Source organism: Nannobrachium achirus (assembly GCF_963921795.1).
Source record: "Nannobrachium achirus genome assembly, chromosome: 19".
Lineage (NCBI taxonomy): Eukaryota > Metazoa > Chordata > Actinopteri > Myctophiformes > Myctophidae > Nannobrachium > Nannobrachium achirus.
Window position 1 is genome coordinate 33,041,307 of NC_137826.1, and position 21,307 is coordinate 33,062,613.

At 43.8% G+C, this 21,307-nt stretch overlaps 1 protein-coding gene across 1 annotated transcript in view; it reads left to right on the top strand.

Annotated features, from left to right (window-relative positions):
- LOC308303956 (roundabout homolog 1-like) overlaps positions 1-21,307 on the top strand; it is a 160,681-nt gene that overhangs the window by 120,979 nt on the left and 18,395 nt on the right. Inside the window, exons 5-12 of the mRNA XM_080748501.1 lie at positions 4,339-4,459; positions 6,073-6,211; positions 6,821-6,948; positions 13,588-13,712; positions 15,791-15,962; positions 19,891-20,099; positions 20,507-20,588; positions 21,086-21,254. Of these exons, the coding sequence (XP_080604627.1) occupies positions 4,339-4,459; positions 6,073-6,211; positions 6,821-6,948; positions 13,588-13,712; positions 15,791-15,962; positions 19,891-20,099; positions 20,507-20,588; positions 21,086-21,254 (1,145 nt within the window). The remainder of the gene's footprint in view (positions 1-4,338; positions 4,460-6,072; positions 6,212-6,820; positions 6,949-13,587; positions 13,713-15,790; positions 15,963-19,890; positions 20,100-20,506; positions 20,589-21,085; positions 21,255-21,307) is intronic.

Genomic DNA, 21,307 nt, shown 5'->3' on the forward strand with positions numbered 1-21,307 from the left:
CTGGAGAAAAACCTTTCATCTGTAAACAGTGACAACAATGGAGGAAAAAATAATATGTACGTACAACGTACGTACAAACAGACAAAGCCAGATGTAGGAGCGGTTCACTGCTCCAAAGATAAAGGATTCATAGCATGATTTTTTTTAAATACATTTTCTATTCATATTTTTATATATATATTTTTTATTTTCATCTTCCTCTACAACATGGTGCCCTCTGGCCCACTGTGAAAACCTGTGGCCTATTATAGGAGAGAAGCCAACTCATATTATGAAACAACCCGTTGGCTGGCAGCAGTATAGGATGTGTTCCACCTGTATGTGTGAGCCAGCAGAGTATAGATGCACGGTGGCTGGCGTTTCAGCGCTATTTCACGGTGCTCAGCAACTCTACTGAAGTGTGTTGGAGCAAAATGACAAATGTTCAGCCGTTCAGCCGCCTCAGGAACACCATACTGTAGGTGACTCTGTACCTCTCTCTGCACCCCCTTTTAAAGATGTGAGTGTGTAGCGAGAGTGTTGAGTGTAAGGGTTATGTGGATAGACAATTTCCAATAACCTTGTTTGAGGTGACAAAAGGAAAAAAAAGTGAGCGTTGAACTTCAAATCATAAGCATGTGAGTTTTGATTGAAGTTGTTGCCTTAGGGAGGGCATTTCAGATTCAGATGGTTGGGTACTGCTTGCACTATCCAGAGCAGAACGTCATGCTGCGGTCTGGAGATGTGCATGGTTTTGCTTTCTGTGGTTTTCTCTGCAGATCTGCCCTACTTTATTGCTGTAGAAAAGTGATCATTACTTCACATGTTAAGTAGCTGTATGTAACATGACTCCCATCCTGGAAGAACGAGAGACCATACTGTACAGTGAGCGAGCTAAATCTGAAACCAATGAAAAAGAACGGAATGCATCCTCCTGCGCTGGTTCAGTGTGTGTGTGTGTGTGTGTGTGTGTGTGTGTGTGTGTGTGTGTGTGTGTGTGTGTGTGTGTGTGTGTGTGTGTGTGTGTGTGTGTGTGTGTGTGTGTGTGTGTGTGTGTGTGTGTGTGTGTGTGTGTGTGTGTGTGTGTGACCTTGATGTACAGTATGGAGTAATGTTATTCTCTCTGGATACTTAGAGAAATGTCTGGTTGAGCAGAAATAGAGATCCAAGCGGCCATGATCAGATATGGAGTGTGCTTTTTTTAATGGATGTTTATGTCCAAAGTAAATCCTTCAGGGTTCTTTTTTTTTGTTCAACCCGGAACACAAAGCATTATTATGCTTATGCTACATGTATTTCATGTAAGCATTATTTCTTTTTAATGTGTATTTTCTTTTTGTAAAGTTATTTAAGTTGCGGATCATCAAGGACACTCACCACCCCAGCCACTATCTGCTCATACCGCTGCTGTCAAGCAAGCCATAATTACTGTCTGTATCAAAAACCTTCAGGCTGCTGAATGAGCTTGAGCCCTGTTGCCATGTTAGTCTTGGAAACATTATGGATCTTTTGGACTACTAGACTCTAGAAGTTCAAGGCTATGCGAAGGCCCTCACCTCTAGAGTTCCACCTACGTCGCACCGCCGACCCAACTGATATGCCCATATGCGGAGATCTCTGTATCTGTCAGTCGTTTTCCCTTTCATGCCCATTTATGGACATGAGAGATCCCTGATGTCGTCAGTATACTGTATGCCCAGAACCATCCTTGAAGGAGGATGTTCGTCATAATACTCGTAAAAACGTGAAGATCGCAGATCTACCGGTACAAGCTCACAGCGCCCTGTGAGCTTATAGATATTGGGAAAAGCGGGACAACTCCCGAACGGCCGTTCCATTCTCGGCCGGTCCAGGCCGGCCATTAAAAGAAATGGCCGGCCCACAAAGTAAATATAGCTCATGTAATTGGCCCAATGGCTTGTCTCTCTCAATGATCTGAAATGGCCAATCTTTGAGTAGCAGATCTCTCTCTCGCTGAGTAGCAGCAGCCCACAGAGCCATCACATTGGCCCCACAGGCTTGTCTATCATATGAGTACTGGTCCATTACTCCCTAGCTTACTCCTGGATGGTCTACATACAGTACATACCAGAAAAATCAAACCTCGGTTCGAAGTGAAGCGGTGGACAGATAAAACCTCTATTCTGAATGTATTTTTCATCTGTTTTGATAATCTGCAATAGATACTGCATGTACAAGACAGATAAACCCTGAAGGCCAAATTATCATGTGAAGCTTGACCAATCCTCAAAGTATCCATTCATCTAACCGGGAGGGACACCACACATTTTGCTTTTTGAAAAAGCCTATTCATTCTGGACTGATATTTTACACGTACGGGACAGGAAAAACCTGTTCATTCTGGCCTGGAGTGACCATATATGGACATAAGGTAACATACTTTGTGTTTTTGAAAAACCCTGTTCATTCTGGACTGAGATCACCATATACAGTATGGTAATTAAACGGACATTCTGTTTTTGAAAAAGCCTGTTCATTCTGGACTGAAATGACCATATATGGGCGTGATACACACAAAGCCATTCATTGGAAGCGGTTTTCACCGCTTCAAAAATGATGAGACCTAAAACCACAGTAACCGTTCATCGGTTAGTATTTGGGGCTTCGCAGCGCGTCCAGAAGGCGAAAGAATATGGCATGCTGCCATGCAATGAGGGCCTCTCCAACTCCTTTTCCCGGGCTGAATCAGGAGCCCAACACGTCCCTGCGTTTGCTTAATTCTTGTAGTGGAAAAGAGCCTATAGGCTGTCAAACAGGCATGACTTATAGTTTTAGTTATGATTTGTCTGACTACCAGTAAGACGCCCTAAGGAAGAGAAGCGAGCGAGTTCGCACTGAAACAACAGAGACTGACACAATATATCCATATATTGGCATTCCCAGATATGGGCTTAATACTGATGACATCAGGGATCTCCATATATGGGCATAAAAGGGACAAGGACGGAATGAATTTGCAAGTGTCACTCGTGAAGTTGAAGTCAGAGTTAAGGTTATAGGCATGTATCTGTCAGGGTTATGGATAGGGTTGGAATGAGGTTTAAATTGGCTAAGGTCAGGGTAAGGGGATACGAATTTAAGTGAATGCATTGTCGCGTGAGGAATGATAAACAAGTGTGTGTGTGTGTGTGTGTGTGTGTGTGTGTGTGTGTGTGTGTGTGTGCGTGTGCGTGCGTGCGTGCGTGCGTGCGTGCGTGCGTGCGTGCGTGCGTGCGTGCGTGCGTGCGTGCGTGCGTGAGAGATCTTAGTGAAGGCTGATGGTGTTGATGCATGACAGAACATCTGAGGAGGCTCTCTTCAAAGGAACGCAGGGTCTTTGTTCTCGGGGCTCTGTGCCAGTGCAGCTTCAGATAAGAATCATATATAATTTCATAATGGAAAACGACCTTCACCGCAGCCCTGAAAGGCAGCAAATCATGTGTGTTCTGCAAACAAGGACACACAATTTACTTTTAATAATGCTTCACAATGTACCTGTCCAGTCCTCTGAGTAGTGACTATCCGCAGGGATACAAATTGTCCTTGTCGGGGGGAAACCTTGTATGTCCAAAACGTCGTTTTGTATTTATCATTTGAAAAATATTTAAACTAGTGAAAATAGCAGGTGTTGTGTTCTTGTAGATCTGCTATTTTCAATTGTTTTGTGCGACAGTCTTGTATGGTGAAGCAGGGCTTTACTTTACAAAAAAAACATACACATTTGAAACTTGGAAATATGAGGTTTCTGCCCGACAGTGGCGAAATACTTGCATGTGTGTGTGTGTGTGTGTGTGTGTATGCTTGCTAGGTTACTTTGTAATAAGTAGATATAGACAGACAGACAGACAGACCACGCGAGGCGTTGTGTGCTTGTAGATCGGCTATATTTTCACTTGTTTTGTGTGACAGTCTTGTATGATGAAGCAGGGCTTTACTTTACGAAGAAACGTAAACGTTTGAAACTTGGAGATACAAGGTTTCTGCCCAACAGTGATGAGATGCTTGCATGTGTGTGTGTGTGTGTGTGTATGCTTGCTAGCTTATGCTGTAATAAGTAGATATAAACAGACAGACAGACAGGCACACACACGGTCACACGCATGCATGCGCGCGCGCGCACACACACACACACACACACACACGCACACACACGCACACACACACACCTGGTGATTACACATGAAGAACATTCAATTTCCTGCAAAGTGTTGAATCAAATTACTTTTCCAGCGTCCTTTTTCAAAGTGGAAAATAATCTGAGATGACATGGCTGTCAGACATAATGGCCATGGCTGCATGTTGGGGCTGACAACCTCCGTGGGCCTCTCGTCTCCTTCATTTCCTATGTATTTACTGCAGATCCGCAGTGGCAAGCTGATGATCACCAACACCAGGAAGAGCGACGCGGGGAAGTACATCTGCGTCGGCACCAACATGGTGGGCGAGAGGGAGAGCGAGATCGCCGAACTCACCGTCTTAGGTAAGACTGATTCCTGTAGCACACCGCTGGTCCTTCACCTGGGGTCCAGGGACTGCCAGGGGTCCCTGAGGTTTCCAGGGGTTCCCCAGCTAAAGGATTGGTTATTGGGAACTAAATGGAGTATTTGTACACTCTCGGATTTACATTTACAGTGCAGATCGGCTCCCAGAAATTATCAATCGTATCAATTTTTTTGTTTACACACTATGATAAAGTAAGACCCAATTAAAGTTTCCAGTTTTTCTTCAGAATATGTATGACACTGATTTACTATGGCATATTAAGAGTCCACTAGTACTAGGTGGTTCTCCAACGTTTTATTTTCAAGCACCCCCATAACAATGAGTGTGTACAAATGGAACCCTTATGGGTCCATTTGGTTCCATTTACACACACTCAGTGTTACAGACCTGTCATTCAGGGCTATCTCATGTGTTTCTGGTAATATTATTGTCTTCTCATTTTGTATGTCTGTGGCAAAAAAATGAATTTTGACAAAAATGGCCACCACAAGCCAGCATGGCAATGACCCCTGAAATGGGGGTCTGTGACCTAATGCACATCGAAATGATAGTCCTTGAAATGAAAAGGGTTGAGAATCCCATTCTTGCATCTACCGGTAAGTTTGCGGTCTCCTTATGGCCGTGGTTCAGGGTTAGTGTGTTTGTTTGTTGATGTCTTTATTCATATCCATCCCTTCACACCACGAGTGTCCTGCCAAGGCCGGATTATCTTGCCGTTCCCCTCGGTGAGGTCTTTATCTCAGTTGCATGTAATCCATTAATTAGGCTGATTACGCAACAATGATCAGTCCTTTGTGCAGACATTTCCCGTCAAAGCCACGGGAGACCCTATTACATCCAAGCCCCCCGACCCACCCGCTGCACTGCTTTTGTCTCTCGCCTCCCATCACAACTGACACGCTTTCCCACAAATCAGGTGGTCTGGCCTTGGCAGCCCAGCAGGCTGATGTATTCATTCATATATGCCTGGTGGAATCACCTAAAGGCAGGGAGAATCGTGCTGCTGATTGACGGAACAATTTGACTATTAATTTGTTCTTGCACAGGTTTGTATGAATCTGTGAATTTGCTGTCACCACTGGAGTTCAGGGTGTCTTCTCACAAAGAAATGATGACAGAAATGCAACATTGAGGCATACTGGAATGATGAGGTTTAATAAGACACACACACCATCATAGTCTCAGTTTGCGTTGGCATTAAAGACACCACCCTTGATGATGATGGTGATGATGAGGACATAGAGATGATGAGGATATGATGATTATATGGGGAGTGTTTAGAGAGCCCGCCTGGGGAGCCAGATCCCCTGGTTGTCCCTGGTTCGATTCCAGGCCAGGACAGCAATGTAGATGTGTGTCCCTGAGCAAGACTCTTAACCCCTAATTGCTCCCCAGAGCACCATAGAACCCAATGGCTGCTCACTGCTCCTAGTTGTTATTGGATGGTTGAAACGCAGAGGACGAATTTCCCCTATGTACATAGTCTGCATACAGTATATATACTTATAATGTGACAAATGCACCCCAAAATATATATATTATGTATTAAAAATGATAACGTTTTGGCCCGCTGGATTCTCTCCCCTCCAGAGCGTCCGAGCTTCGTGAAGAGGCCCAGCAGTGTGGTGGTGCAGGCAGAGGGCAGTGTGGAGTTCCACTGTGTTGTTAAAGGAGACCCTGTCCCCACCGTCCGCTGGAGGAAAGAAGACTCTGACCTGCCCACGGGGAGGTACACTACACGCACGCACGCACGCACGCACGCACGCACGCACGCACGCGTACTGCACACATGCACGTGCTGTACACATGCACGCACACACACAAAACGAAACCATAACTCACTGTAGAAAAACGTTCCTTACCCATAACGTAATTATAATGAGCTTTCAAAAAAATAATTATATAGTGCTTTACAGTTGAGCATAGCGATGCCATAATAAACATGAAACACGGCAAATAAATTAAAGACATAAATAAAACATAGAAAAGAGTAAAAATGTACTGTACGTCTCTCCCTTCCCTATCCCCTCCCCTCCCCTCTCTCACTATATATCGTTGTTGTCGGGTGGAAACCTTGTATATCCAAAATCTTTCCTTTTTTTCTTATTATTTAAAAAACGAGTTAACTTAGTGAAAATAGCCGATCTACAAACACACAACGCCTCGCGGTTTTGTGCAACACTCTTGTATGATAAAGTGGGGCTTTAATTTACCAAAAAACATTTGAAACTTGGAGATTCAAGGTTTCTGCCTGACAGTGACGATATACACTCTCTCTCTCTCTCTCTCTCTCTCTCTCTCTCTCTCTCTCTCTCTCTCTCTCTTGCATGTCTTGCAGATATGAGATCTTGGGGAACCACACCCTGAGCATGCGCAGAGTGTCTGTGGCAGACGAGGGCTCCTACACATGTGTGGTGGAGAACATGGTGGGCAGGTCTGAAGCCTCTGCCTCCCTCACTGTGCACGGTCAGTACATCCACCTCGTGTGTGCTTTTCTAGCCTTTCTCTGTACATCTATTCTTCTATTTACTGGATACAGGAAGACTTTGTTCCTAGCAGCATACACAGTAAAATCCTGACTGTTTTAAAGTAACTATCCCCCCCCCCCCCACACACACACACACACATTATGAAATGCTCTGCCCCCCTCTCACCTTTGCACGGTTCTGTATCTCGCACACTGTTTCCCTAAATCTGCTTGATCAGAGCCCACTTGAAAAATTTGAAAATGCCTTTCGCTGCCGTGTTAATGGGCTGCATAGCCACCAGTGGGCCCTGGCTCACAGGTGGGGAGTTTTATTCTTGTGCATTTAGTTATGCATTTAGCTGCTAATCTCAGAGCCGTAGAATGGATTACATGTTGTCTTTCCGAGTTCTTTGCTATTCCCTCTCGGAGCGACTTTATATACGGTCTGCAGCTAATTTAAGCTTTTAGCTCTACTTTAGCCGTAGATAATGAGAGGTGCAGCGTACTGTAACAAGTTTGTTTGCAAAATGCTCTCCAGATCAGATTATAGCCAAGCAGAGCGTACACTTTCTGGGACCGCGGGAAGTGGATTCATTCAGATGATGTTGCCCCGCCGCAATGACACCCTTTTAGATCATAAATCAGTGGCAGGAAATGAACATCGCATCACACTCACACACACACACGCACGCACGCACGCACAAACGCACACACACACACACACACACACACACACACACACACACACACACACACACACACACACACACACACACACACACACACACACACACACACACACACACACACACACACACAAACACACACGTGCGCGCGCACACACAGACCGAGACTCTTCTCTCACGCAGTTATTCCGCCCAGTATCCGGTAACACAGACGGCGAGGATGACAGGTCTTAATTAAAGATATGGCAGAGTTGAACGCATGCTGGGAAATGACACCGAACAACGGTTATTATTATACCATAGTTAACTAAAACTAAAGAAATAGCTAAAATTAAATTAACTTTTAGTTAACTGAAATGGAAAAATCTTCCAAAGTCTTCAAAAATAGCTGACCCCATATTACAATAAATACAACTATACCGAGCACTACAACTAATAAAAAACTAAATCTAAACTAGCAATTCCACTAAAAACGAATGAAAACGAAACTGACTGAAACTAAACTAAATTTGAAAACCAAGTTAAATCTAAATAAAAATAAAAACTAATGTATCTATAATAACCTTGCTACTCCTCTTGCATGCTGCAGACGTGGGAAAAACAGGTCGCAGGAGAGGGTTAATCTTAGGCTGTCAACGGTGCAGGCAGAAAAGACAGATAGAAGAGTAACAGTATTGGTCTTATTGGCGAGGAGAAAGTGCTGTCTATATAACGATGCCAAAAACGATTTTTACTCTCTTTTATTGGCCTCCCGCTTGCAAACCACCCGTGGAGACGGCGAGCAGGCGAGAAGGGGGAGGGAAGAGAGACAGAGACATGTTGTGGGAGGACAAATCTGCCCTGGAGGAAATGACACATGACAACAAACACCACCATCTGACAAAAATATCATCTCTGCAGATAGTTGATGACGCAGATCTCTGTGATAACTGGATTGAGGGAGAAAAGAGGGGCTTCTAGTAGTTTTTTTTCCCCTCATGATTTTTTCATTCAAACTCTATTCTAGCCCAGAAATGCCCCACTGTTTGATATACTAGTTTACTATTGATATAGAGTCTTCACTTGAACACATGCAAACTTAGACTCTAATGAGCTGAAATGAAAAACATATTTTTCTCTCTTTTGACATACCGGTAGTTAAAGGTAGTGTAAGTGATATTCTTTGGGTTCAAACACTTCTTTTTTTGTGAGAAAGTTAAAGCTCTATATTTTCTACAGTACTTGTACAGTATCTGGGTCTGGTCTCCCTGTCTATCCAGTTATTTAGTTAAATACATACATTGTCAGGTGGGTTGCCAATCGAGAGAGAGTATCCATTTATCAGCTTCAATTTCATTGTGTAAAACGTAAAACCTCCTATCTACAAATTTCATTTTTTGGATTTCACTTGGAATGAGGACAACAACAGGCTATGCTGCACATGGTCAGTCTGTCTGCAAGATCGTTCTGCCCCTCATTTTGCCAAAAATGTCATGTGACTAGAACACGACAGATTTGCAAAAGTGGCAAAATGATGACGCTCAAAACCTCCTACAGTATCTGCATTGCCTTGTTGATTGTTAATGATTGGTGTCAGGTGGTGATAAAAAAACCTTTGATAAAAAATGTTAATGGTACTGTAATACTTATAACAGACCTGTAAAATGCCTTGATCTCAATTAAGTGCTGTAAAAAGTGTTATTTAACAAAAAAAATAGCTTAACTATTTCTAGGTAAAAACCTCCTATGCATGTTGTCGACTGCAGATAGGAGATTTTACCTAGAAATAGTAGATAGGAGGTTTTGGTGTTGAACACACATTTTCTTTTTCATTTCATTTTTTAGGAGGTTTTGCGTTTTGGCCATCATGTTACAATTTAGCTCTTCCACTTTATTCCTGTATGTATGAGTTCCTGGGACACCCAGGCAGGTCAGGGTACTCGCCAATGCCCATTGGCACAGCTCCTGTTTCACTAGGAAATATGTAAATATGCGTGAGTGTAGGAGCTGTGTGGAATAAACGTAGGAATATTATAAACTTGAATAATGTGCCCAACACTACTTTGCCACAAGAATGTTGGCGCATGTAAGAGATTTATTGGAAAACAAATCTTTTTTACATGCTCAGACATTATTATACAATAGTTGCATGGCTTCACCTGTAGGGAGGTTGCTAGCATTCTGAAATGCACAAGCAATAATGATATTCTTTTGACTTTCAGCTCCTTACATTTATAATGCACTCTCAACACTACGCAGTAAAACACACAGTTAATTTCCACGAGCCCGAGAGTGAACAAATGTAAGTAAAGGGACACTCTCTATTAACACTGAGGGTCTCTGCAGTGTAATGTCCTGCAATTACCAGCTCTGCTTTATTTCACACAAAAAGCCACTTGTCCAGCCAGCCGCGTCTCGCTATTCCTCTTCTTTATGGCCGCCAAGATGGGGCTCCTATCTTTGAGTGTGTGTTAGTTAATGTGGCCCATTTAGCGGTAATAGAAGCCACTGCATCCTTCCCCGGTCCCGCGCCCCCCTGTCTCTCCCACCCACAGGTTTTATGTCCTCGCCGGGGGATCGTAAGTCTGTCTAAACCGTGCCTCAGGGCCGGCTCGGCCTTGTAACTCAAGCCAACACTCCCATGCGAGCAGGGGCGTCACAAGGGGTAGGAAAGTGGGACTGAGTTACCAGGGCCCAAGGTGGAGGGGCCCTAGTAACTTTAGCTATTGAAAAATAGCAGATATACAAGCTCACAGCGCGGCACCGAGTGCAGCGCACCGACTTTTTGAAAAGTCGTGAAAATGTGCGAAAATCTTTGAATATATGTATTTTTTAAGTGAACATTTGTAACTCAAATTTTGCTTCTGGGGGGTCCCTGGAACTAAATATTTTGAGATGGGGGGGGGTCCTTCACATGAAAAAGTTTGAGCATCACTGACATGGAAACATAGGTTTCTTGGCACACATTTTCACGATTTTTCAAAAATAGCAGATCTACAAGCTCGCAGCGCGGCACTCGGTGCCGCGCTGTGAGCTTGTATATCTGCTATTTTTCAATAGCCCATTCATGGGGGGCCCGCAGTGAATTCTTGTACCCAGGGCCCAGAATTTGGTGTGACGCCCCTGCATGCCAGGCTTTTCACACCTCCGAGTCAACGGGTCTGACGGGCCTCGTAGAGGGCTCCTTCCACACAGCCTGGTCCTTGTACCACAGCCTTTATGTCAACAAAGAAAGACAGGCAGACAAGCTGACAGACAGATACACAAGTACATACCACCATAAATCTCAGGCAAAACAAATTAAATTTTAAACCTGACAACTGGATTTATCCCCCAGAGCTTAGTTAGCTGCAGTAAAACAGACTATCCATGTCAGGGGTCATCAGCATGGATGTCTAATAGACACACTGCGTGTGTGTTCGCGCGTGCATGTGTGTGTACGTGCGCACATTATGTGCGTGTGAGTGAGTGAGTATAAGATGGCAGCATTGGATGTATGACATTGTCCTGTAAGTCTAGTTTGTGTATGACTTATAAAATATACAGTATTTTATGTATTCCGGTCCATATAGGTCTAGATTTAATCATCAAGAAATGTGAAAATAACATGCACATGAATATAGCATGCACATGAACATGATGTGTTGTGCTCCAGATGCTTGATATTACTGTAGGTCAATGGAAATCATTGCATAAGACTGGGATCACAGATGGAGCCTCCAAGTATCACTCCTATCTAAGCGGTTCACCAGTGGTGGAAAAAGTACTCACTTATTTTACTGAAGTAAAAGTATCAATACTGCAATGTAGAAATATTCTGTTACAAGTAAAAGTCCAGAATTCAAAATGTACTTGAGTAAAAGTATGAAAGTATTGGCATCACAATGTACTTAAAGTACGAAAAGTACAAAATGTTTGAAAATAGCAGATGCGACACATTTTCAAATAGCCAAGGTAGAATAGGGCTAAATTGCATTAATTTATGTTTTATAATATAATCATCTATATCTGCAAAGTAACTAGTAACTAAAGTTTTCAAATAATTGTAGTGGAGTAAAAGTACAATATTTGGATCCGAGATGTAGTGGAGTAGAAGTAAAAGTACTGAAAACTGGAAATACTCAAGTAAAGTACAAATACCTCAAAACTGTATTAAGTACAGTACTTAAGTAAATGTACTTAGTTACTTAATTTACACCACTGCGTTCACTCACACATGACATGTACACTCCTGCCTGTCTTCTACTTCCTCTGTGACTACATGACATGGTGCAGTACAAGGCCTGTGGTCCTTCTGATGTCTGTGATTGATTGCACATTGATTGATTAGCGTTTTATTCTTTTTAAAGAAGAACAAAAAGCATGGCTGGTTGTGGGGAGGAGGTCTGAGAAATGTCAGTTCAGACTCAGCTAGACCCAACAGAGCTTGCTTTCTTTCTTTCTTTCTTTCTTTCTTTCTTTCTTTCTTTCTTTCTTTCCTCCCTTCCTTCCCCCATAATGGTATAAATAGATTTGCTTTGTCATTTCTGATGTAGCGGGGGGAACTGCCATGCAGTTGATTGCCTTGTAGGTTATCATCAGTGTTTTGAATTGGATGTGGGCAGCCAGTGGCAGCCAGTGAAGGGAATACAGAAAATTGTGAAAATGTAGGGGGTTTGAAAGACCAGACTTGCTGCGCCATTTTGGATCAGTTGTAGTGGTTTGAACGAGGATGATGGCAGAACCAGCTACGAGGCAGCTGCAGTAGTCCAACCTGTAGATCACTGTCCCAAACAGCGGGTCGGGACCCATTTGTGGGTCACGACGTGAGTAAAAATCCCACTTTCTTTTCCAAAAAAAAAACTAAAACTAAAAAAAGGATTTCAAAAGATTTTCTCCTCCCCCCAAAATGTATTTATTTTTTTAGATAGGTACAAGAATGTTATACATTTTCAAACAAACAAACAAACATCAATTTCCATAAATGAAAAATTATAATAATTAAGTGAGTAGTGAAAATAGACAAAAATACAGGTTTGCAACTTTAGTTGCGAAGCGACGCGTTGTGCGCTTATAGATCTGCTGTTTTCACTAGTCTGGGTCCCGGGCAAACGTCTAATCTCTCTTTTGGGTCTCAACCTGAAAGGTTTGGGAACCACTGCTGTAGATGACTTGGCCTTGGAGCTGGTCAGACTCTTTCGTGAGGATGGTTCTGATCCTCTGGATATTGTACAGTGCAAGCCTGCGTGACTCGAGGACTTCAAACCTCCAGTCATTTAACAGATTAAATCTATCTCAGACATACAACAGATTCCTCTGCTTCCATTCCCTGTCACTGATTGTTGTCTTTTTTTCTGTCTACTTGTTTATCGTCACTGTCGGGCAGAAACCTCGTATCTCCAAGTTTCAAATTTGCACTGCTTCATCATATGGCCATCGCACAAAAGTAGTGAAAACAGCTGATCTACAAGCAAAGTAAATCGGCTGTTTTCACTAGTTTAAATCATTTCAAAAATGATAAATACAAAACAAACGGTTTTGGAAATACAAGGTTTCCACCCGACAACGACGATATCTTTCTTGCCAAACATGATATCACTCATTTATGTCATATTACTGTTGAAAGTATTGCATTTGCCCATCCCAGTTTTAAGCTTCCATTACTTATGCTGCTGCTCTGTTTTGTGTCTCTTCCCTTGTAGTTATCACTGGTAAGTTGTCATCTGTTCCTCACCCCACCATCTGACAGCCACAGGAAATCATGAGTACCTGTCATATCCGCACTGTATTCCCATCTAACAATACAGTATGTCATTTGTCATGTACAGTATGGTTTAACACTAAAGGTAAACACTTGATTCTTTCTGTTCATGTATTGTAATTTGATTGTATGTGGTGGGGCTCATATAGATACCTTAGAGTTCTAAAGCTGGGGATGGTGGAACACTCTTTGTCAAGGTCGGCCAAGATGCTAAGGTCTGTCTCCCTTTGCAGTGCCTCCAGTGTTTGCCATGCGCCCCAGGAACCAAGTGGTGGCAGTGGGGAGGAGGGTCACCTTCCAGTGCGAAGCTACTGGCAACCCCCAGCCTGCTATCTTCTGGCAGAAAGAGGGCAGTCAGGTGAGCTATACGCTGGTCCTTGATCATAATAAATCACCATGCAGTATGCAGCCCTGCTAAAGGTCATCAGTGCGACAATGATGATGCTCCCCCACGCAGAGAGGCTTTATAGCAAACCCAAGTCCAAAGTCATACATTACAAGCTAGGGTTTAAATGTTAAATTATTGAAATATGTGTCATATAATAGCCTATATACTGTATGTCATATATTCCAGAAACATATGGAATGGGTAGTTTGAGGCATAGAAAGCATATATCATAGGTATAATCATAAAACATCTCTAGGGAAATGGACACATTCATTTAAGAATTCTCCAAACCTTTTTTTTTCTTCTCCTTTCTATACTGTAGCCTCAGCATCTATAACCCTGGCCTGTCATGTCATGCATTACCTTGACAATAACGTGGGCCCAGTATAGCCCCAACCGTTGGAGCTCTATTCCATTTATCACAGCCACTTGTGGTGGGACTGCAGCACTCTGGCTGCTCACCGCTACTCAACCTCCATGCTGTGAGTGCAGCGTATGTTCTGCAATGTCATGTTGCTGCAACCTAGAATCCTTATGTACTTCAACCAGACAAAATATTGTCTCGTGAGAAGTTTGCAGGTGTGAAAGAGTGGGCGAGGTTATTTTCCGTATTTCAAACTTCAAACCTTTTGTAGTATAGAGACAATCTAGTCATAAGAATAGTTTGAGTATAGTTGAACTGGGCTACCTATGCAATCGGAGTAGGTTTGGCTTTGGAGAGATAATGGGTGCGTTCGGAAACCCGCACCGGGTGTGTGCTCGGTGTAGTGAGTGCAGTGGGCGTGTCGTTGTATAGTGCGTTCAGTGTAGCTTATTTACGAACGACCAGTTTTAAGAGGCAGCTGTGTGCTTTTTCAGTAGCCTAAACTTTCTGAAAAGCAGCAGTTGCTAAGTATGCTAACGTAACGTTGCTATTGAAAGGAGATGTAATTCATAACATTGGCACACCTGCTGTTAGTTTACATCTTGATGCGTGTGAAACTATCAAGCCCAAACGACCAATTAAGCTGCAAGTGCTGTATTTTGCGGTCATTTTCACAGCTGAGAAGCATTCGAGACACGGCCATGAAAACCAACCAATCAGAACACCGCACTACCGCACCACACCGCCTAACCCCATCCTCTGAGTAGGGTTGGCGAGTGCGTGCACTCAACACACCAGTGCGCCACGCACTGGATTTCCGAACGACAACGCACCAAGTGCACCGAATAAACGAACGACAACATGGCACACCAGTGCGTTGAGTGCGCATTTCCGAACGCGCCCAAGATGTTGAGGTTCTAGTTTTTTTGTCAGTCTCTCCCTTCAATCTTCTGTATGTGATTTCCTTCCCCTCTAACATAAAGACATGGTTGGTTGGAAAGCCAACAGGTTCTCTTTGGTATTCTGATATTTCATTTTCTTGTCAGCTTCCCTGTCCTCAATGTACATAGTTTTTACATTTATTTTGTTTCCTTTTTTTGTTAGTGTGATTTTACTTTGTTATGTGCAATGTGATCGTTACAAAAAGAAAAGAAATGCATGGTACTTCAGGAAGAGTTTTATTTTGTAACAAGATCGTCCTCTGCCAATGTTTACTGTGACACATGTATAGATGGAATTTTGTGGCAGGATGTACACACATTTTCCTAAATTAAGAATAGATATGTCAATGAAGTGCGCAGTGGTAAAGTTCCTGCCCACCATCCCAGAGGCTGTGGATTCGAATCCACTGTGGTGCAGCCGGCTATGTCGGGCGTCTATGCGAACACAATTGGCCCGTGTTTGGTGGAGGGAAGCCGGGCAGCGAGGGTGATTTGGCCTAATGACTACATTTTAGTTTATTGGCTACTCTAAATTTAAAAGAAAGAAATATATAGTAATAAGAACAATATCAAATGTACATACTGCAGTATTGATACATTTGCATAAGTAAAACATAAAAAAAGTACTTTTTCCACCTCATACTGTACATAATGGTTAATAGGGTAATAATGGCTAATAGGTAATAGATCGCCACTGCTTCCAATTGTAATCACATGCCTTCCCTTTGCGTTCGTCCCCCCAGAGTCTCCTGTTCTCCTCCTTGCCTCTTGACCCCTTCAGCCGGCTGTCTGTGTCCCAGAAAGGCAGCCTGACCATCACGGACGCCCAGCACTCCGACGCCGGCTACTACAGCTGCCAGGCCCTGAACGTCGCCGGCAGCGTCATCACCAAAGCTCTGCTGGAGGTCACAGACAGTGAGTATACCGTAACCCAGTGGTTCTCAACCTTTTCAGGCCGCGACCCCCAAAATAATCATATTTTAACTGGGGACCCCCCCCCCCCCCCCCCACCCTGACGAGCACTAAGAGTTGAGGCATTACATTTTGTATAACATGGTTCTATTGTGAAAATAGCAGAACTACATGATAGATCGTCTATTTTCACAATATCTGCCTCTGATATTTGACAATTTGGCCAATGTTTAAGTCCTTAAATGGTCTCTTTAGAAATGTGCATATACCCTCTATACACTTAAACGTTATCGTGGTTTGTTTACTGTTGAGTGAGAAACCAATTTTGCACATTAAGTTAATCATCTGGGGACCCCCCCAAATAATTTGGGGACCCCCCCCTGGGGGTCCCAACCCACAGGTTGAGAACCACTGCCGTAACGAAGAGGAAGCACCTTTTTTTTATTATTCCTTGCATTTTTTCCACCTTTGGTGTTTTGTATTCAGACTGAATTTGATTTGGGTGACTCCTTTTGTTGACAGACTGGCCTTGGTTGTGACTAGATGGCAAAGTGCTGCCTCCTTTATGCCTTGGCGTTGTATGGGGTGTTGGCCTTGGTTACTAATAGCCAATGGAATGATTTCAGGAAACCTCCCCAGCTGCAACCATTTTGGGCTCAAAACCCTCCGTTCCCATGGTGACCGAGTGCCTCCAGTGTTTATTTGCCTCTCTCTCTCTCCCCTCGTGAATTAAGCATCCTCCCCCCAATTTACGTTACAGTACGCATATACAATACCTACTGTATATGTAATGCATTCTGTATACTACAGAATGTATATCTCGATGTGCCTTGTGTTATGTATGCAGCATATCGTCACTGTCGGGCAGAAACCTCGTATCTCCAAGTTTCATATTTGTATGTTTTTTCGCAAAGTAAAGCCCTGCTTCATCATACAAGGCTGTCGCACAAAGGTAGTGAAAACAGCCGATCTACAAGCACACAACGCCTCGCGCTGCGAGGCGTTGTGTGCTTGTAGATCGGCTGTTTTCACTAGTTTAGTTCTTTTTTTAAATGATAAATGCAAAACGAACGGTTTTGGACATACAAGGTTTTCACCCGACAACGACGATATATCATGCTATAGAATTCATGCCAAAACACAGACACTCCCAGGGAACGAACCACGTGCTGCCTTTTGTCCCAGCGGTCAATGTGCGCTCAACCCATAGCACACCTTGTTAGAGGACGAAACGTATGGGAAATAGGAACACTGGGCCATCTATTTTTGTTCTATAGGTCCACGAGCACAGGTGAAACCCTGTGGCGCGCTGCCCTGCATGCATGCAAGCCGTCCCGCTGGCTCCCCGCTGGCTCCCATTGTGTTTGGCTGAAGACAGGTGTGAAGGCATAGGCTATACGGAATCAAAGGATGATGTGGATTTATGTAGCTACGTGCCCCGAGGGATGTTCATTCTGACTGGCTGACAGTGACCCTGGCTTCTGCCTTAATTGCATCTATTGTTAAAGAGGGAAGTGAAATGTTGAATCTAGCTGCCGGGCTCAGACCAGTAATTACATACCACCACTGAAGTCCACTGGGTCCCAATAAAGCGACCTGCGCGAGGGCGAATACTTGCCAGGCAAACGGTAGTGTGTATGTACTGTGTACATATATTAAGTTAATTAACATAATTGCCGCCGGCTAGTACAGACAGTATACTTTATCTGCGCGTTGCCTCTGTCTGTGTTAGCCGTATTAATTGTAATGAATAATCATATGCTCAAATGGGCAATGCTTTTTCACGAGCCACCTTTTCACACACACACACACACACACACACACACACACACACACACACACACACACACACACACACACACACACACACACACACACACACACACACACACACACACACACACACACACACACACACACAGCCACCAACTCTGGTTGCCACGGCAACCAGAGTGAGAGTCAGTCACTTAACGTGCACTCCATTACATGTAATGGAAATGAAACAAGACTGGAGCATGTTTGATTTAATCTCTGTCTCTGTCTCTGTCTCTGTCTCTCTCTCCCTCTCTCTGTCTCTGTCTCTCCCTCTCTCTCTCTCTCTCTCTCTCTCTCTCTCCCTCTCCCTCTCTCTCTCTCTCTCTCTTTCTCTCTCTCTCTCTCTCTGTCTCTGTTTCTGTCTCTGTCTGTCTGTCTGTCTGTCTGTCTGTCTGTCTGTCTGTCTGTCTGTCTGTCTGTCTGTCTGTCTGTCTGTCTGTCTGTCTGTGTGTGTGTGTGTGTGTGTGTGTGTGTGTGTGTGTGTGTGTGTGTGTGTGTGTGTGTGTGTGTGTGTGTGTGTGTGTGTGTGTGTGTGTGTGTGTGTGTCTCTCTCACTCCCTCTCTGTCTGTCTATCTGTCTGTCTGTGTCTCTCTTTCTCTCTGTCTCTCTGTCAGGCACGTGCACACATAGTCATCAAATGGGGCTTGAGCCCCTGCCGTTTTATCCGTCTGTAAAAAAGTGCCCTCTCTCCAGACCATGAATGCATTTTTTTCTTTTTACTATGGTGAAAGAAATGAAAATGCCCTCTTTCCATGCCATACCTGAAGGCAGCGTTCAAGAGAATTGCCTTGTCCAAACTCTCCTGAACTTGAACGCAGCACCTTATGTTGAAGGAATTGCCCTCTCTGTGTAGAAATCAAGCATCGAAAATAGCCGACCTCCAAGCTCAACAACGTGTCGCAGCGCGACGTGTTGTGAGCTTGGAGGTCTGCTATTTTCGATATTTTCACCTCTCTAACATTCTCTGCACGTAACTGCCTCTACCTCTCCCTCTCTCCCTGTTCTCTTCTGATGTCTCTACCCGTCTCTCTCGACCTCTCTCCCCTCTCCCCTCCTCCCTCACACTGTTGAGTGGGGATTTGTATGGAAATAACTTACCCACATTACCCCCCGGCTCTTCGCAAGGAGTTTCCATTATCATCCCCCCCCCCCCCCCCTGCCCTCTCTTTCTCTCTCTCAGGTTCTGATTTTGACCCCCCCTCTCCCCCCTCCTTTATCCACAGGGTTGTGAAGTGGCAGAGTGAGAGACCTCTGCTATCTAAATGGGATTTGTTATTAGTTGGGCTTGACTGTTGTGATTGGAAACTGCTCCTTGCAGTTGCCTCTCCACACAATGATTAGTTGGGTTTGCTCTCGCTTGGAGGCGCACAAGTTGATTTCTATTTCCTCTTGCCTCGATCGGTGGCCCCAGTACCACCAGCCAAAGTTATTGTACTCTCTCCTTGCCAATTTACGCCCTCCCATATCTTTTCACATCTTATCTGGCCTTTTCGGGTCCTGCCTTTAGTTTTTTCATTTTCTCCCGTCTCTCCAGGGCTTTGCTTTTTTTTACTGCTTTATTTCTCTATAGTACGTTCGGTCCTTATTATTAGGATAACATCTAAATGTTGTTGTCTATTGCATGGGTCTTCAACTGGGGGTCCAGGACCCCTATGGGGTCCTCAGAGTTACTACAGGAGGTCCTCTAAATCTTTGTGTGATAGAAACTTTTTTCTCCTTTTTTTATATTAACCATGTGAACCCTAGTGTCCTTATTCTGAGAACTTTAGACAAAAATAGCAGATCTACAAGCTCACAACGCCTTGCGCTGCGAGGCGCTGTGAGCTTGTAGATCGGCTATTTTAGGGGAAAAAGAGCAGACTAAGTACATAGTGAAAGTCAAACTTATTAAATATTGACAGTTCAAGTGGTTAAATATCTGAAAACACAAATTGACATGAATCCAAAATACACTGATGATCGTGCTGTCAAACAATGAAACTATATGGAATCTCTGAAAATGTGGGGGTCCCCGCTTCATCTCTCTCTCAACTAAGGGGTTCTTGGCCTGAAAACGAGACTATTGTCACTGGTCTATTGTATTTTCTCAATTTTCCTCATTTTCTTTTTTTCCAGCGTTGGTGTCAGACCTTCCTCCCCCAGTGATTAGACAAGGGCCCAGCAACCAGACAGCACCTGTGGAAAGCACAGTGTCCCTGCATTGCCAGGCGTCGGGCACCCCGGTGCCCACGGTCCAGTGGAGGAAGGACGGAGCGGGACTGTCCCCAACAGACTCTCGCATGGCCTTTCTAGACACAGGCTCCTTGGAGATTCATTCCACCAAGGTAGGCTGCTGTAAAGGGTAGCGGACAAATGTTTATGGGTCCCTTTATTTTTTTGGTTTCCTACATTTTGTTTTTAATTATTATTATTTCAAAACATTTTCAATAAACATTCCCAAAAAGCTAAACCAATTAAAAACAAAATTCAAAGATTTTTTTCAGTACTTTCATCAAAATAATAAATGAATATAGCCGATCTACATGCCCGCAACGCAGCGCGAAGCAACACATTTTGTAGATCTCCTATTTTCACTAGTTTGGGTTCCGGGCAAAGGTCTCTCTCTCTTTCGGGTCTTGACCTGAAAAGTTTGGGAACCACTGCTGCAAAGTAACCATAAGTACTGTAATAGCTGTCCCACAAAGCTAAACCAGCTCGCTAATTTCCACCGCTTTCCTTTTTTCATTATCAGCTGGGTGACACAGGTTTCTACACTTGCGTAGCCTCCAGTTCCAGTGGCGAGGCGTCCTGGACTGCCTACTTAGAGGTGCAAGGTAAGTGGTATACGTGGCGTCAAGACACCCATAGGAATGCATGTCATAGTATATTATGATGTACACAGGGGTCATGGTAAAAAATCAATTTTTGCCATGGACATACAAAGTCCAGTAGACAAACACATGTAGAGCCTTAGCCATAAATGACCATTACAGGTCTGTGACTCTGAGAGCGTACAAATGGAACCAAATGGACCTATATGGGTCAATTTGGTTCCATTTGTACACTCTCAGAGTTATGGGGGTCCTTGAAAATAAAACGTTTGAAAACCATTGTAGTAAATCAGTGTCATACATATTCTGAGGAAAACCTTGAGACTGACATTCAGTAATGGTGTGTAAAAACGAATTCTAAAGTTCTGTCTGTGTACATCTGGCTACACAATGACACACAGTTATGATGCACTCTTATGCACTCTTTATATTATATTTTGACTCTTGCTTTGGCAATGTAAACGTATGTTTTCTCATGCCATAATTGAATTGTGTGGCAGAGTTTGGAGTGGAGGTTCAAGGAAGCCGCCCTACTGACCCCAACCTGATCCCCAGTGCACCGTCTAAACCCGAGGTGACGGACATCAGTCGCACCTCTGTCACCCTGTCCTGGAGGTCCAACCCCAGTGCTGGGGCCACGCCCACATCCTATGTTATCGAGGCCTTCAGGTGAGATAAGGGAAGGAACAGCAATGATTTGTGGCTATATGGTGTTTTTGCCT